The sequence below is a fragment of the Taudactylus pleione genome, unplaced genomic scaffold, assembly GCF_031769625.1.
Source record: "Taudactylus pleione unplaced genomic scaffold, aTauple2 ptg000195l, whole genome shotgun sequence".
NCBI lineage: Eukaryota > Metazoa > Chordata > Amphibia > Anura > Myobatrachidae > Taudactylus > Taudactylus pleione.
This window is the reverse complement of record NW_028284597.1, coordinates 7,235,027-7,251,173: the sequence shown is the minus strand read 5'-3', so window position 1 is coordinate 7,251,173 and position 16,147 is coordinate 7,235,027. Positions and strand designations below refer to the sequence as shown.

General features: G+C 46.9%; 2 protein-coding genes across 2 annotated transcripts; both read right to left on the bottom strand.

Moving 5' to 3' along the window:
• Window positions 1-3,126: 3,126 nt before the first annotated feature.
• Window positions 3,127-3,942, bottom strand: LOC148518958 (cyclin-dependent kinase 5 activator 1-like). Its single transcript, XM_088476825.1, has one exon. The coding sequence runs from the start codon at window positions 3,940-3,942 to the stop codon at window positions 3,127-3,129; it is 816 nt and encodes a 271-aa protein (XP_088332951.1).
• A 9,927-nt stretch (window positions 3,943-13,869) lies between these two features.
• On the bottom strand, window positions 13,870-14,685 carry LOC148518957 (cyclin-dependent kinase 5 activator 1-like). Its single transcript, XM_088476824.1, has one exon. The coding sequence runs from the start codon at window positions 14,683-14,685 to the stop codon at window positions 13,870-13,872; it is 816 nt and encodes a 271-aa protein (XP_088332950.1).
• Window positions 14,686-16,147: the final 1,462 nt, after the last annotated feature.

Below are 16,147 nucleotides of genomic sequence, written 5' to 3'. Positions count from 1 at the left end.
GTACACAACACTGAAGAGGGTGAGGAGTCAGTGGATGAGGAGGATGAGGATGACATCTTGCCTCCATAGAGCCAGTTTGTGCAGGGACAGATTAATTGCCAGCTTGTTTTGTGGGGGTCCAAATGAACCAATCATTTCAGCCACAGTCGTGTGGTAGACCCTGGCGCTGAAATATATATATACACACACACACACAAAATGCAGTCAGGTGGCACTTACTGCGCCACACGGATTTCAACATCCCGATGCCTTCCGAGAGAACCCCGTCATATGTAATCCACCATATACACCACTGTTGGTGGCAGTCAGGTAATAAAACAGCACTTGACACAGGTAGTAAATTTCGACACGTTGGAATACTTCTGTGTCAAGAGATGTTTTATTACCTGAGTGCCGCCAAAAGTGGTGTATGTGTATATATATATATATATATATATATATATATATATAATATATATATAGTTCAATGGTCTAGGAAATAAGGAAATATGGAAATAACTTACACAGCTATAACGGCTATAGTAGTCAACGTTCCAGTTATTTATATAACCAGATATATCCTAAAGACAGTAGATAACTAAAACGTCGACTAGTATAGCTGCTGTTGCTGCAAGATATGCATACATATATCCCTATATATCACAATACAACTTTTAAAATCTTTGGTCAGTATCAGAGAACTCCCAGATGGAGCATACCTTTTAGAGGCATTGCACTCAGGCTCCAGGACACAGACACGGACACCAGGTTCCTAAACAGCATTAGCCTGTCGCCGAATAGCAGCAGTAGCTGCTGCACAATTCAGTCACTATCACGGACACCAGCAGCCCCTCACTACCTTCATGGAGCTCAGATAGTTGCTGGCTTTGGGCATCATGGTAGGAGTAGTGGTGCTCGAGTGACGTCATGTGGCACTCATAAGGAGCCCTATAACTGTGCGCAGTGCACTGAGGGCTTATGAAGCCTTCCACTGCTCCACAAGTATTATGCCGGCGGTACTTGAACCGTCGGTGGGTGGGGAAGTGGAAGTACAACATTACAATTTCAGTGAGCAGGTCTTGGGCTGCTAGTTACCAGACTTTGGCCTGTTGCTGGCAGCCCATGCATCAGCGGTGTGTGGCATCCTCCAGTGGTCGGCGCCCCTAGGCAGCTGCCTAATGGTAGCGCCAGCCCTGTATATTATAGAGAGATATACCCATATATATATATATATATATAGTGTGTATACATATATATTCAAGGAAGACATATATATATATATACACACACACACAGATAATGGGAGTATATACATATATGTATTATAATTATGTATATATGTTTAAAATATATCTATCTATCTATATATATATCTATATATATATGTGTGTGTGTGTGTGTGTATATATACACTCAGCCTGCCCCATGCATTAGATAACTAATTTATTGTACAATAAAGCAGCAGCAGGACTGACAAGCATCTCACTCCTGCTGCTACTGCCAGGCCGCCTTCACGGAGCTCCTGTGGCTATGATGCCTGGAAGACATTAGTGGCTGCTTGAAGGTGCGGTAGTGGCGTTGGGCGGCTCTTGTGACGTCACGCGCACATGACGCAGAGGCGGTGCCACTGCTGAGTTCCTGTGTAATCAGCGCTGGGACTGGGAGGGCTAGTGAAGCCCAGCCCTCCACTACATGCCGCCATCATGGCGGCTTTTGATCATACACCGGTGCCGGAAAGGAGAAAGGGAGGTGGGTGTGTGGCCGGGATGGTGGGTGCGCGGCGGGGAGGGGAAGTGCACGACCGGGTGGGGGGCCGGACAGCTACTGGTAGGCTGCTGTAGAAGGAAAAAAATAAATCCTGTCTACAGCAGCACACATATACATCAGATGTCTGTGGACCTATTCTGATGGTGGGCCTGGAGCTGAAGCTCCATCCGCCCCATTAGTAATCCGGCCCTGCCTAACAGCATACTTGCCGACTTTCTGGCTGCTCCTTCCAGGAGGGAACAGCCAGATTGGCAGGATGGGGGGTGTGGCCGGGCGGGTGAAGGGGCATTTGTGGGCAGGGTGGCACCACACAATCGCATCATTTTGGCCCTGCCACCACTACACAATGCAGATAATACAGGCATTGTGGAGCAGAGAGCGGGGCCAAAATGAAACCATTCAGTGTAAATCGCATCACCTGCCCCCTCCGCTGCTGGGGTTTAACTATTAATCGCAGGGGGGAGGTCAGGGGGAATCAGCGGCTGCCGGGAGGCTTGCCTACCTTTCCGGGGGGGCAGGGAGCTGCACCCGATTTTTGGGAGGGTCCCGGCCAAATCGGGAGGTTAGACAAACCTGCCTAACAGTTGATTCGACCTTGGAGCTACAGTAAGAGCCAACTCCAAAACCTGGAACTGGAGGGGAGAGGAAATACAAATGTGTGCTGGAGCTTAGTTCCTCCAGCTGCGCTGCTTGCTGCCAGCTTCAGGTTTTGAAATGAACCATAAAAGTAGGTAAATGTCTTTATCCAGCTATCATTGATTAGGAAGTCACATAAAATCTACTACATTTACTTTAAATAGCCACTAAATAAATAAAAAAATTAAACAAAATGTATGTGTAGCCCGTAGCAAGAACATCTCTAAGGCTGGCACTGGATGTATGGAATGGCATAAAGCTATAAAACTTGTCTCACCACAAATGCCACCTTGTAGGATATCTTGAAAAAGCCTTTTGCCCCCTGTTTTTTTACATAAATATTTGCAAATGCCTTTTACTGTTTTGCAAACAGATAATATTTGCCAATAAGGTGATCTCAGGACCCTCTGCAGAGCATTGTTGCAGTGAGAAAATCACAAAACATTGCCAAGGTGAACCCTGTCCATATACGAGACCTATCAAGCAAAATAATACACCAACCAATTTTTTAGAAAAAAAACAAAAACATTTTATTGTAAATGCAACGATTATTATTATTAATACTTGAACTGATGGTGGAGCTTGCAGTTTCAGCGAACGTCCTGGAACTGATGGTGGAACTTTCTGTGTCATTGCATAGCCTGGACCTGATGTTTGTGATGGCACACAGCCTGGAGCCAATGGTGATGCTTGCTGTGTCGGCGAAGAGCCTGGAACTGATGGTGGAGTTTGATGGTAGGCTGTCTATGTGCTCTCCTGTCCACCCTCAGCTATGAGATCGACAAAGGTCTGGATGAAAAAATGGTGGTCAGCATGGAAGCACAGCATCTTTGCGCTCATGAAATCAATAATATAGAGACAACGGTTCCAAAAGTCTTTCCTCAAGCTTTCCACTAAGAATGGCTTCATTGGATAGGAGGTCTCACTACCCATGTAGGCATAGGATATATAAAGACATGTGGATAGAAATGCCAGTAATTCTTGCTCACTGTCCAACTCTGATAGAACGAACTCTCGGCAGAGCATGTAGAGGAACACTACATTGGTTGGATTGATGAAACCTTCTTCCTGCCAGTATCCAGTGAGAGACAAGTCTATACTTGTTATCCATACAATTATATCTGTAGGTGACAGTTTGTTCAGCTGGTGACACCTTCTACAGATGAACTCTGCAAAACAACTCAGGAGCCCGCTGGTGGATGCCAGCATCATTGTGCATTTTGGACTCGTGCACACTTTCTGGTATTCAGCTGACTCAAAGACATTAGACGCAGGCTTCTTAGCAAAAGTATTGGGTGAGGCCTGTGTGAAGGTTGTTAAATCCACACAGGATAGAGAATGCTTCATACTTTCTCTGATGAGGTGGGTAACATTGGTTTCACCGCTTCTGCGTTGTCTCCTTTTAGTAATAAATCGCCTTAAGCGCCAGATGAGCGAATGTCTTTCAACTGATCTTCCAGTCTCGCTGTTCTCGACAACAGCGCGATGGGTCCCATCTGATACATCTTCCTCAGCCTGACCTGCCTTGCGGCAGCATCGGAATGGGATACAATTCCACATTCCTATTCTTAATCCATGGTACCTGCAAGCAGAAATGTCTGCAGGAAGCAAATTCGGATTCGGTCTGTGATCTGTGGTCGCTCTGACTGCAGCAGGCAATCAGATAGGCACAATCCGTTTTCCGCACTTTGTAAAAGAAGCTGCCCGTTTGTAGACTAGGCAGCAACTAAGTCCAGGAGGCTGTTGTCAGAGATGCTCTGCGTACAATGGGCATTGTGACACGGAATGATGTCTGTGATGCGTTACTTATGCTAATGAGCTACTGATAACATCTAGGTAATTCAAAAAGTGATGTAATGTGCTGGTCAGGTAGCAGCAGAAAACTATAGTAAACCAATGTAGCACTGATTATGTATGTACAGTGTGTAAATATTAAGTGTCATATAATTTTCTGACTACGGTAAGGGTGCGTACATGCTAGACGATTTTTTAAACGATATTGCCGATAATGTTACATTGTTATGACAATTTTGTTTAATAGTCTATTGTTAACGATGAGCAATCCTGCGAGTTATTAACGATATCCCCAGTTGTCTTTATGTGCAGTACAATCTGGGGATATATTGTTAGCGATGCCGTGCTGCCGAATGCAGCCTGGCCATGCTCCCCCCTCCCGCCATCGTTCATCGTTGCCGGCATTGGCAAGTGTGTATGCATTTACCGATATGTGTGTACCCACCTTAAGTCTGTGGCACCCAGGTAGCAAAATCCATTTGAGTAAAACATTAAATTATAGTTTTTGAAATCCATTATAGCAATTACCTAAATCATTATCTCTGAGGCTCTGTGTGAGATTTTTATTTAATCCTAATAAACTGAAACCCCTTATAACAAACCGCTATTAAACCAAGATCCCATGAAGGGGGAATCTATTTACATTTCACTGACCAATAGAAAATCTCATTTATGTTGGCAGAGATTTGTCCTGACTGTGTTCTGTGTCTGCTTTAGCTTATACAACTGGACCCGTTACCTTAGATATTGGCCAAAGGTGAAGGTAAGTAGCTCTGCTTGCTGGCTAAAACTGCATAATTACAGTGAGTTTTATGTCCAGACCATGCCGTGGCTTTGTCACCATAGTTGGGCAGCAAGATCACCCTTCAGCAGCGTCTGTTTTCACAGAGCCATAATTATACAGCCCTGATGTCTCCTCATCCAGGGGCACAGCTGTACACAGTAGAGGTACAAATGAAACTGTCTGCTCTTGGATAGCACCGCTTTTGCATTTTAGATTCACATTAAGACCATTAATTTGCCGTTCATTGCTATGCAGGGGTTTCCTTATTCGTTTTTTTATTGTTTGCCTTCTCCTGAACTCAATACCAGGTTGAATGTTAAATAAATTATAACCAGTGCATGGTAGATTTTACCTAGGAGCTGCTGGGCCACAGCCCTTCCAGTAAAATCCACCACCCATAGTCAGTAACCAGTGATCCCCCATTCTGTGCACTGGCAGGCTTGAGCATTCCCATTAAAACACTCTTTGTTAATCACAGTCCGGGCAGGCAATCCCAAGGGGAGGTGTTTCCTGGGATGGCAAAGGGAGGAGAGGGATGATGTGGACTGCAGACCCCCCGGCCAGACAGGTAAGGAGCCATCGCTGTTTCTAATAACCCCTGCTGAGTAATTATTAAATAGCAAGTTGATTTGATTGACTGCATCTTCACAATCACTACAGATACGATACACACATACGTAGGAATTGAGAAAGGGGTTCTGGATGATGACTTCTTGCATCTAAGGAGCTGTTCCTGTCCGTTGGCTTGTGATAGGCCGAGGTAGAAAACTTATTTTCTTCTTCAGGGTCCTAGGGGGTCCACAGGGTTGACCTTGGGGAATAGCTGGATCTGGATCTACGGGCACCATGCAGTTAAAGCTTTAGCTCCCAGGATGCTCTGGGTACATCCTCCTCTATATCCTGCCCCCGAGCCACAGCCATCTCAGTTTTAGTTGGTGCCCGGCCGGAGGCGGGTCACTGTTAGCGCAGGGGGGGCTGATTAGCATTATTTAGATTATTTTATTAGATTATTTTATGAGTTTTTCTCATTTTAATTTTAAACTTGTCAGAGCAGCAGTGTCGGACTGTCCATAGGACGTCCAAGCTGCCTCTCCTCCACCCCCTCGGCACAGCGACACCAGTACAGATCTGGGGATCTTGGCAGGACCCCAGAGTCTGTGCTAGACAGACTCTGCGGGCTCCCAGGACTCCTGCCGGATCGATGTGGACAGGTAAGGATCGCGGGTCACCAGTTTATGCAGTCTTTTGCCTCCGAACACTGGGGACAGACAGGAGGCACTGGCAGTGGCAGAGGGCCCCTCCATACCCCGCACGTCCACTAGACCACCAGGGAACTTTGCCAGCAGCGGGAGCCAGCGTCGAGGGGTTAATAGCCAGCCATGAGAGGTAGCTTTCCCTGTTAGCGGCTCCTCAGCTCAGCGCGCCTTTCCGCTTGGGTCTGGCGTCGCTGAGCTGCTCTTCTCCTACAGCCACACCTCCTCTGAGTTCTCCGGCTTCCATCTTTGGCTATAGGTGGCAGCGTAGGTCTCCAGGCGTGTGAGTAGACCATCCTCCTGTATACCTCTCCTCTGCAGGGACAGTGTATACAGCACTATAGCCCTCCCAGACACTGAATCTTGGCAGGATGATTGTAGTGGCAAGATGCAGTGAGTATTACTTTCTGCATGGTATGTGACTTTTGCTAGTGCTGACTGTCTTGTGTTTTTTCTCTCTGTTTAAACTGTCAGCCTATGCCTATCCCTCTCTCTCCCCTACAGCCCTGACAGGTGTGTGTGTGAGAAGGGCTTTTCTTTGCTCTCACTTATATAAATTCAAGTATTTGTGAGGTCTGTCACATACAGTTGCATGCTACACGGTACCATATCTGTGGACCTGTGTGTTGCATGCTTGTAGGTTCACCAGTTGTGCGCTACTGAACTATCCAATATATTTTATATATTTTATATATATATATATATATATATATATATAGCTGCAACATAGACGGCACTCACGGAACTTTAAATCATTTCAAAGAATGAACATAACACCAGTCGGCCTGTAATCAACCTTTCAGGGATATGACCCTTTTATCAAGACTTACATCATGCATGCCGACATTTAGCCCCCTCCTTCCGGGAGGGAGCTGTCGGACTTACAGGGCTGGGGGCGTGACGCGGCCAAAGGGGGCGGGGCCCGGCACATGACGCGGCGTTGGGGGCGGAGCAGGGGGCGTGACCGCGTGAACGCGTCATCGTGGCTCCGCCCACTCTTCACAATGCCGTGATTAATGGCATTGTGCAGCCGGGGGCGGAGCCACGATGACGCGATTCAGCGCGAATCGCGTCACCGGCCCCCCTGCTGCCGGGGTTTCTACTTAAAAGCGTGGGGGTGTCCGGACACATCGCCGGGGCCGGGAGGATTGCCTGCCTTCCCGGGAGGTCGGGAGCGGCACCCGATTTTCGGGAGGCTCCCGACCAAATCGGGAGGGTAGGCAAGTATGACTTACATATATACTGAAAAAACAGAGAATACCTGTGTGTAGCACCCAAGTGAACCAGTAAACAACCGCAGCACCCGAGTGGAGACCCGATGACGTCACTGGTGCGACCATGTGCCCTCGTTCCAGATGTCTCCAGGGGGCGTGGCTGGACTCCATGCACCATCGCCATAGTGATGACATAAACAATACCACTGCAATGAAAGAGGAGCATGCTGAAAACCTCATGATATAAATAGTGTGCTATATGGCAGCAGAAAATAGAAAACAATAAGCATACCTATAACACATGTCACTGGTCAGTGGTCTGTAAAAAACAACCAATGACAATATAGAGAAAGCGTACTGCTATTCACAAAAACTCAACATTATCTGAGATAAAGGGTAAGAGCCAATATAAAATATAACAGATGAACTGTAATAAAAGGAATTGGGACTAGTAAAACTAGGGACCTAGGAGCTGTAGGACACAAGCCAATGCTGAATAGATGGCACCTCAAGGAAATAATTGAGAAATGCTTATAAAAAGCACATTAGAGATGTTCCTTCATTGAGTCCAAACGGATGAATGGTTTGTAAAGTATGAATCCATTTGGTCTCTCTCTGGAGGAGAACACGTCCGCGATTAACATCTCTGGGATTGGGGGGGGGGGATCCAGTCGATCATTTTGTATTGAATAGTGGATAAATTATGTTGATGTTCACCAAAGTGCCAGGCAACTGGTAAATCAGTACCCTCGATCTATGGAGCACCATGCGCTCCTTCATTTGTCTAGTGGTCTTGCCCACATACAATAAACTAAACGGGCATCTGATGAAATACGACGATATGACGGTAGGATGCTTGAATTGTGTATTGTGCCATGGGAGGCAGCCTTCCCTGTTAGTGGCTCTTCAGCTCAGCGCACCTTTCCACTTGGGTCTGGCATCGCTGAGCTGCTCTTCTCCTACAACCACACCTCATCTGAGATCTCCGGTGGCCATCTTTGACTATAGGTGGCAGCGCAGATCTCCCAGGCGCGTGAGTGGACCTGTTTCACTGTATACCTCTCATCTGCAGGGACAGTGTATACAGCACTATAGCCCTCCCAGACACTGAATCTGGGCAGGTAGATTGTAGTGGCAAGGTGCAGTGAGTATTACTTTCTACATGGTATGTGACTTTTGCTAACGCTGACTGTCTTGTGTTTTTTCTCTCTGTTTAAACTGTCAGTCTATGCCTATCCCTATCTCTCCCTGTGTGTGTTGCATGCTTGTAGGTTCACCAGTTGTGCGCTACTGAACTTCCCAATATATTTATATATATATATAAATTCAGTCAGCCATGTCTGATACCGAGGTTGAGCGCTCCGTTGCTCCCACTCTGCTCTCCTGCAGGCGCTGCGCTGCAGTGGTCGGTAAGGAGAATTTAATGAAGGATGGGCTGCGTATGAGGTGCTATGAGTTACCTGGTCCCTCCAACCCCCCAACTATGGGACAGGACCCTCCTTGGGCGGTGTTTTTATAGGTGCTGGCCTCCATCGTGGATCGCCTTGCGGTCCCAGCTGTTCTCCCTCATATGGGGTTACCCCAAACAGCCATTCTTCCCTCTCAGGGTATCCTGCAATTATTGCAGTCTACTCCTGGGCCTCTGGCTGGTGCTCCCTATCAGGGGTTACCGCTCTATATACAGTCTCCTCCGGTGACTCAACAGTCTGTCATTCCCTTCCAGGGACTTCCGCAAGCTGGTCAGCCACCTTGGGTGAATGTGTTTTCCATTTCAGTCCAGAGTTGGCGGCCTCATCTTCAGCCTTTCAGACTATGCTACGGAGTGAATAGCCTCAGAAGGAGTCTAAGCGCCATGTTATGTCATCCAAGTCTATGCAACTGTCAGACACGGATGCGTCCTTGGATTATGGGGAAATGCCTAAGGGCTCTGACTGATTTCCCTTGTCTGGGAAGTGGAACCTAAGTCTTGTATTAATATGCCAGCATTGGTAAGGGTGGTTCGATCCATTCTTGATATAAAGGATGACGTTCCGGCCCCTAAATCCAAATACCCGATTTTCAAACAGGCAAAAGTGACTTCAGCAGTTTTTCCTCTCTCTGAGCAGTTGACAGACCACATGGCGGAGGCCTGGCGCTCCAACCAAAATAAAATAAACTTCTTTTTTTCTGTGTTTGTGTGTGAAATGTATGCGCAGTAGCCGCACCTGCATCCTCAAAGCAGCAGCGAAAAGCGTGTGTCTGTCTGTTAAAGGGTGGTGTAACCCCCAAAGTGCACTCCAACAAAAATAAAACATTTTCTGTGTTTGTGAATTGTGTGCACTGTACGTGCATCAACAAAGGAGCAGCGCAAAGCGTGCGCCTGTGTCCCAGAAGTCTGTTAAAGGGTAGTGTAACCCCCAAAGTGCACTCAACAAAAAATAAACAATTCTTTTTTTTCTGTGTTTGTGTGCGAAATGTATGCGCAGTAGCCGCACATGCATCAACACAGCAGCAGCACCGGTTTGGACATCTGGTCCAGACTGAAGGACGTGCCATCAATTTCTGACAAGTCTACTGTCACTGCATATGATACTGTCACCATTGACAGAATGGTGGAGGATTACATCGGTGACAGCATCCAAGTAGGCATGAAGCATATGTGGTGTCTCTCTTTCTGGCTGACACAAGCCTGCAGAGGTACAAAGACATGCTGGTGAAAACACTGTCAGCTGTAGTGGAACGTGACACGTCAACAGCTCCTCCTTCATTTTCTCCAGCAACTGGGGCTGCCAGGAAAAAACTTAGGTATCCTAAGCAACCCGCTGGCGGTGATGCAGGGCAGGCATCTGGTCCAGACTGAAGGACCTGGCAACAATTTCTGACATGTCTACTGTCACTGCATATGATACTGTCACCATTGACAGAATGGTGGAGGATTACATCGGTGACAGCATCCAAGTAGGCATGTCAGACAGTCTGTACCTGTACTGGCAGGAAAAAGAGGCAATTTGGAGGCCCCTGTACAAACTGGCTGTATTTTACCTGAGTTGCTCCCCATCCAGTCTGTACTCCAAAAGAGTGTTTAGTGCAGCCGGGAACCTTGTCAGCGAAAGGCGTAGGAGGTTGCTTCCACAAAATGTGGAGAAGATGATGTTCATAAAAATGAATTATCAACTCTTCCAGGGAGACCAGCCTCCAGAACGTACAGAGGGACCTATGGTGGTGGATTCCAGTGGGGACGAATTAATACTCTGTAAGGATGAGGATGTACACAACACTGAAGAGGGTGAGGAGTCAGTGGATGAGGAGGATGAGGATGACATCTTGCCTCCATAGAGCCAGTTTGTGCAGGGACAGATTAATTGCCAGCTTGTTTTGTGGGGGTCCAAATGAACCAATCATTTCAGCCACAGTCGTGTGGCAGACCCTGGCGCTGAAATATATATATACACACACACACAAAATGCAGTCAGGTGGCACTTACTGCGCCACACGGATTTCATTATCCCGATGCCTTCCGAGAGAACCCCGTCATATGTAATCCACCATATACACCACTGTTGGTGGCAGTCAGGTAATAAAACAGCACTTGACACAGGTAGTAAATTTCGATACGTTGGAATACTTCTGTGTCAAGAGCTGTTTTATTACCTGAGTGCCGCCAACAGTGGTGTATGTGTGTATATATATATATATATATATATATATATAATATATATATAGTTCAATGGTCTAGGAAATAAGGAAATATGGAAATAACTTACACAGCTATAACGGCTATAGTAGTCAACGTTTCAGTTATTTATATAACCAGATATATCCTAAAGACAGTAGATAACTAAAACGTCGACTAGTATAGCTGCTGTAGCTGCAAGATATGCATACATATATCCCTATATATCACAATACAACTTTTAAAATCTTTGGTCAGTATCAGAGAACTCCCAGATGGAGCATACCTTTTAGAGGCATTGCACTCAGGCTCCAGGACACAGACACGGACACCAGGTTCCTAAACAGCATTAGCCTGTTGCCGAATAGCAGCAGTAGCTGCTGCACAATTCAGTCACTATCACGGACACCAGCAGCCCCTCACTACCTTCATGGAGCTCAGATAGTTGCTGGCTTTGGGCATCATGGTAGGAGTAGTGGTGCTCGAGTGACGTCATGTGGCACTCATAAGGAGCCCTATAACTGTGCGCAGTGCACTGAGGGCTTATGAAGCCTTCCACTGCTCCACAAGTATTATGCCCGGCGGTACTTGAACCGTCGGTGGGTGGGGAAGTGGAAGTACAACATTACAATTTCAGTGAGCAGGTCTTGGGCTGCTAGTTAACAGACTTTGGCCTGTTGCTGGCAGCCCATGCATCAGCAGTGTGTGGCGTCCTCCAGTGGTCGGCGCCCCTAGGCAGCTGCCTAATGGTAGCGCCAGCCCTGTATATTATAGAGAGATATACCCATATATATATATATATATATAAAAATATACATATACACACAGTGTGTGTATGTATATATATATATATATATATATATATAGTGTGTATACATATATATTCAAGGAAGACATATATATATATATATATATATATATATACACACACACACACACATAATGGGAGTATATACATATATGTATTATAATTATGTGTATATGTTTAAAATATATCTATCTATCTATATATATATCTATATATATATATGTGTGTGTGTGTGTGTGTGTATATACACTCAGCCTGCCCCATGCATTATATAACTAATTTATTCTACAATAAAGCAGCAGCAGGACTGACAAGCATCTCACTCCTGCTGCTACTGCCAGGCCGCCTTCACGGAGCTCCTGTGGCTATGATGCCTGGAAGACATTAGTGGCTGCTTGAAGGTGCGGTAGTGGCGTTGGGCGGCTTTTGTGACGTCACGCGCACGTGACGCAGAGGCGGTGCCACTGCTGAGTCCCTGTGTTATCAGCGCTGGGACTGGGAGGGCTAGTGAAGCCCAGCCCTCCACTACATGCCGCCATCATGGCGGCTTTTGATCATACACCGGTGACGGAAAGGAGAAAGGGAGGTGGGTGTGTGGCCGGGATGGTGGGTGCGCGGCGGGGAGGGGAAGTGCACGACCGGGTGGGGGGCCGGACAGCTACTGGTAGGCTGCTGTAGAAGGAAAAAAATAAATCCTGTCTACAGCAGCACACATATACATCAGATGTCTGTGGGCCTATTCTGATGGTGGGCCTGGAGCTGAAGCTCCATCCGCCCCATTAGTAATCCGGCCCTGCCTAACAGCATACTTGCCGACTTTCTGGCTGCTCCTTCCAGGAGGGAACAGCCAGATCGGCAGGATGGGGGGTGTGGCCGGGCGGGTGAAGGGGCATTTGTGGGCAGGGTGGCACCACACAATCGCATCATTTTGGCCCTGCCCCCGCTACACAATGCAGATAATACAGGCATTGTGGAGTAGAGAGCGGGGCCAAAATGAAACCATTCAGTGTAAATCACATTACCTGCCCCCTCCGCTGCTGGGGTTTAACTATTAATCGCAGGGGGGAGGTCAGGGGGAATCAGCGGCTGCCGGGAGGCTTGCCTACCTTTCCGGGGGGGCAGGGAGCTGCACCCGATTTTTGGGAGGGTCCCGGCCAAATCGGGAGGGTAGACAAACCTGCCTAACAGTTGATTCGACCTTGGAGCTACAGTAAGAGCCAACTCCAAAACCTGGAACTGGAGGGGAGAGGAAATACAAATGTGTGCTGGAGCTTAGTTCCTGCAGCTGCTCTGCTTGCTGCCAGCTTCAGGTTTTGAAATGAACCATAAAAGTAGGTAAATGTCTTTATCCAGCTATCATTGATTAGGAAGTCACATAAAATCTACTACATTTACTTTAAATAGCCACTAAATAAATAAAAAAATTCAACAAAATGTATGTGTAGCCCGTAGCAAGAACATCTCTAAGGCTGGCACTGGATGTATGGAATGGCATAAAGCTGGAAAACTTGTCTCACCACAAATGCCACCTTGTAGGATATCTTGAAAAAGCCTTTTGCCCCCAGTTTTTTTACATAAATATTTGCAAATGCCTTTTACTGTTTTGCAAACAGGTATTGTTTGCCAATAAGGTGATCTCAGGACCCTCTGCAGAGCATTGTTGCAGTGAGAATATCACAAAACTGCCTAGGTGAACCCTGTCCATATACGAGACCTATCAAGCAAAATAATACACCAACCAATTTTATAGAAAAAAAACAAAAACATTTTATTGTAAATGCAACGATTATTATTATTAATACTTGAACTGATGGTGGAGCTTGCAGTTTCAGCGAATGTCCTGGAACTGATGGTGGAACTTTCTGTGTCATTGCATAGCCTGGACCTGATGTTTGTGATGGCACACAGCCTGGAGCCAATGGTGATGCTTGCTGTGTCGGCGAAGAGCCTGGAACTGATGGTGGAGTTTGATGGTAGGCTGTCTATGTGCTCTCCTGTCCACCCTCAGCTATAAGATCGACAAAGGTCTGGATGAAAAAATGGTGGTCAGCATGGAAGCACAGCATCTTTGCGCTCATGAAATCAATAATATAGAGGCAACGGTTCCAAAAGTCTTTCCTCGAGCTTTCCACTAAGAATGGCTTCATTGGATAGGAGGTCTCACTACCCATGTAGGCATAGGATATATAAAGACATGTGGATAGAAATGCCAGTAATTCTTGCTCACTGTCCAACTCTGATAGAACGAACTCTCGGCAGAGCATGTAGAGGAACACTACATTGGTCGGATTGATGAAGCCTTCTTCCTGCCAGTATCCAGTGAGAGACATGTCTATACTTGTTATCCATACAATTATATCTGTAGGTGACAGTTTGTTCAGCTGGTGACACCTTCTACAGATGAACTCTGCAAAACAACTCAGGAGCCCGCTGGTGGATGCCAGCATCATTGTGCATTTTGGACTCGTGCACACTTTCTGGTCTTCAGCTGACTCAAAGACATTAGACGCAGGCTTCTTAGCAAAAGTATTGGGTGAGGCCTGTGTGAAGGTTGTTAAATCCACACAGGATAGAGAATGCTTCATACTTTCTCTGATGAGGTGGGTAACATTGGTTTCACCGCTTCTGCGTTGTCTCCTTTTAGTCATAAATCGCCTTAAGCGCCAGATGAGCGAATGTCTTTCAACTGATCTTCCAGTCTCGCTGTTCTCGACAACAGCGCGATGGGTCCCATCTGATGCATCTTCCTCAGCCTGACCTGCCTTGCGGCAGCATCGGAATGAGATACAATTCCACATTCCTATTCTTAATCCATGGTACCTGCAAGCAGAAATGTCTGCAGGAAGCAAATTTGGATTCGGTCTGTGATCTGTGGTCGCTCTGACTGCAGCAGGCAATCAGATAGGCACAATCCGTTTTCAGCACTTTGTGAAAGAAGCTGCCCGTTTGTAGACTAGGCTGCAACTAAGTCCAGGAGGCTGTTGTCAGAGATGCTCTGCGTACAATGGGCATTGTGACACGGAATGATGTCTGTGATGCGTTACTTATGCTAATGAGCTACTGATAACATCTAGGTAATTCAAAAAGTGATGTAATGTGCTGGTCAGGTAGCAGCAGAAAACTATAGTAAACCAATGTAGCACTGATTATCTATGTACAGTGTGTAAATATTAAGTGTCATATAATTTTCTGACTACGGTAAGGGTGCGTACATGCTAGACGATTTTTTAAACGATATTGCCGATAATGTTACATTGTTATGATAATTTTGTTTAATAGTCTATTGTTAACGATGAGCAATCCTGCGAGTTATTAACGATATCCCCAGTTGTCTTTATGTGCAGTACAATCTGGGGATATATTGTTAGCGATGCCGTGCTGCCGAATGCAGCCTGGCCATGCTCCCCCCTCCCGCCATCGTTCATCGTTGCCGGCATTGGCAAGTGTGTATGCATTTACCGATATGTGTGTACCCACCTTAAGTCTGTGGCACCCAGGTAGCAAAATCCATTTGAGTAAAATATAACGGAGGTTAGGAATAGAGCCGACGGCACATAAACTTCTAGTCAGGGATAGAGGGGTTAATAAAGTTAAAAATGTTTGTTTACAGTTATAGGCAGATGCGATACGACGTTAGGTTAGGGGCGGAGTTAGTGAGAGGGTGTAGAGAATCTACTTTGGTTAAATCTGCCTCTTTTGAATTGATCTGCGACCAGGAAAGTACAGTTCCTTATTAGCAGATCTGTCTGTTGGGATAATCGTTTGTACATCCCTACTTTCTTTTTCCCTACTTTATATCTTTCCCTACTCTCTTCTCCATACTTTCCCTATATCTACACTCTTTTTTCTTATCTAACTTTTCTTTCTCTTTCTTTGCTCTATCCCTTGCCGTGCATTAGCACTATGAGCCGCCCCCAGCGCGCGCGCTCGGTACCCGCCCGTCTGTCAGACGGTGTCGGGCCCGGCGCGCTTTATCCCCCTCAGGTCCTACCCTCCCGGCGTTCGGGAGGGTCAGGTACAGCGGCCCCCTTCTCTGGCAACGCTGCGGTCCCGTGCACGCGGACGCGGCGGTCCCGCGAAACGCCGCAGTTGCTGCCTCCGCCTGCCCCTGGTTCCCCGCCGGTCGCCAGTACTAGTGCGACTGGGGACCAGGGCAGGCGGGGATCGGCGGCCGGGCATAATACAGCGCCCGCGCGTGTAGCGGGTGCGCGCTCCGGCCGTTCACGTGGCCAGCAGCGGGCAGTTACACCGCCCGGCCCT

What these genes read in the sequence shown, in the direction of transcription:
- LOC148518958 (XM_088476825.1), bottom strand. Translation starts at nt 3,942, where the DNA reads ATGTGGAATTGTATCCCATTCCGATGCTGCCGCAAGGCAGGTCAGGCT.
- LOC148518957 (XM_088476824.1), bottom strand. Translation starts at nt 14,685, where the DNA reads ATGTGGAATTGTATCTCATTCCGATGCTGCCGCAAGGCAGGTCAGGCT.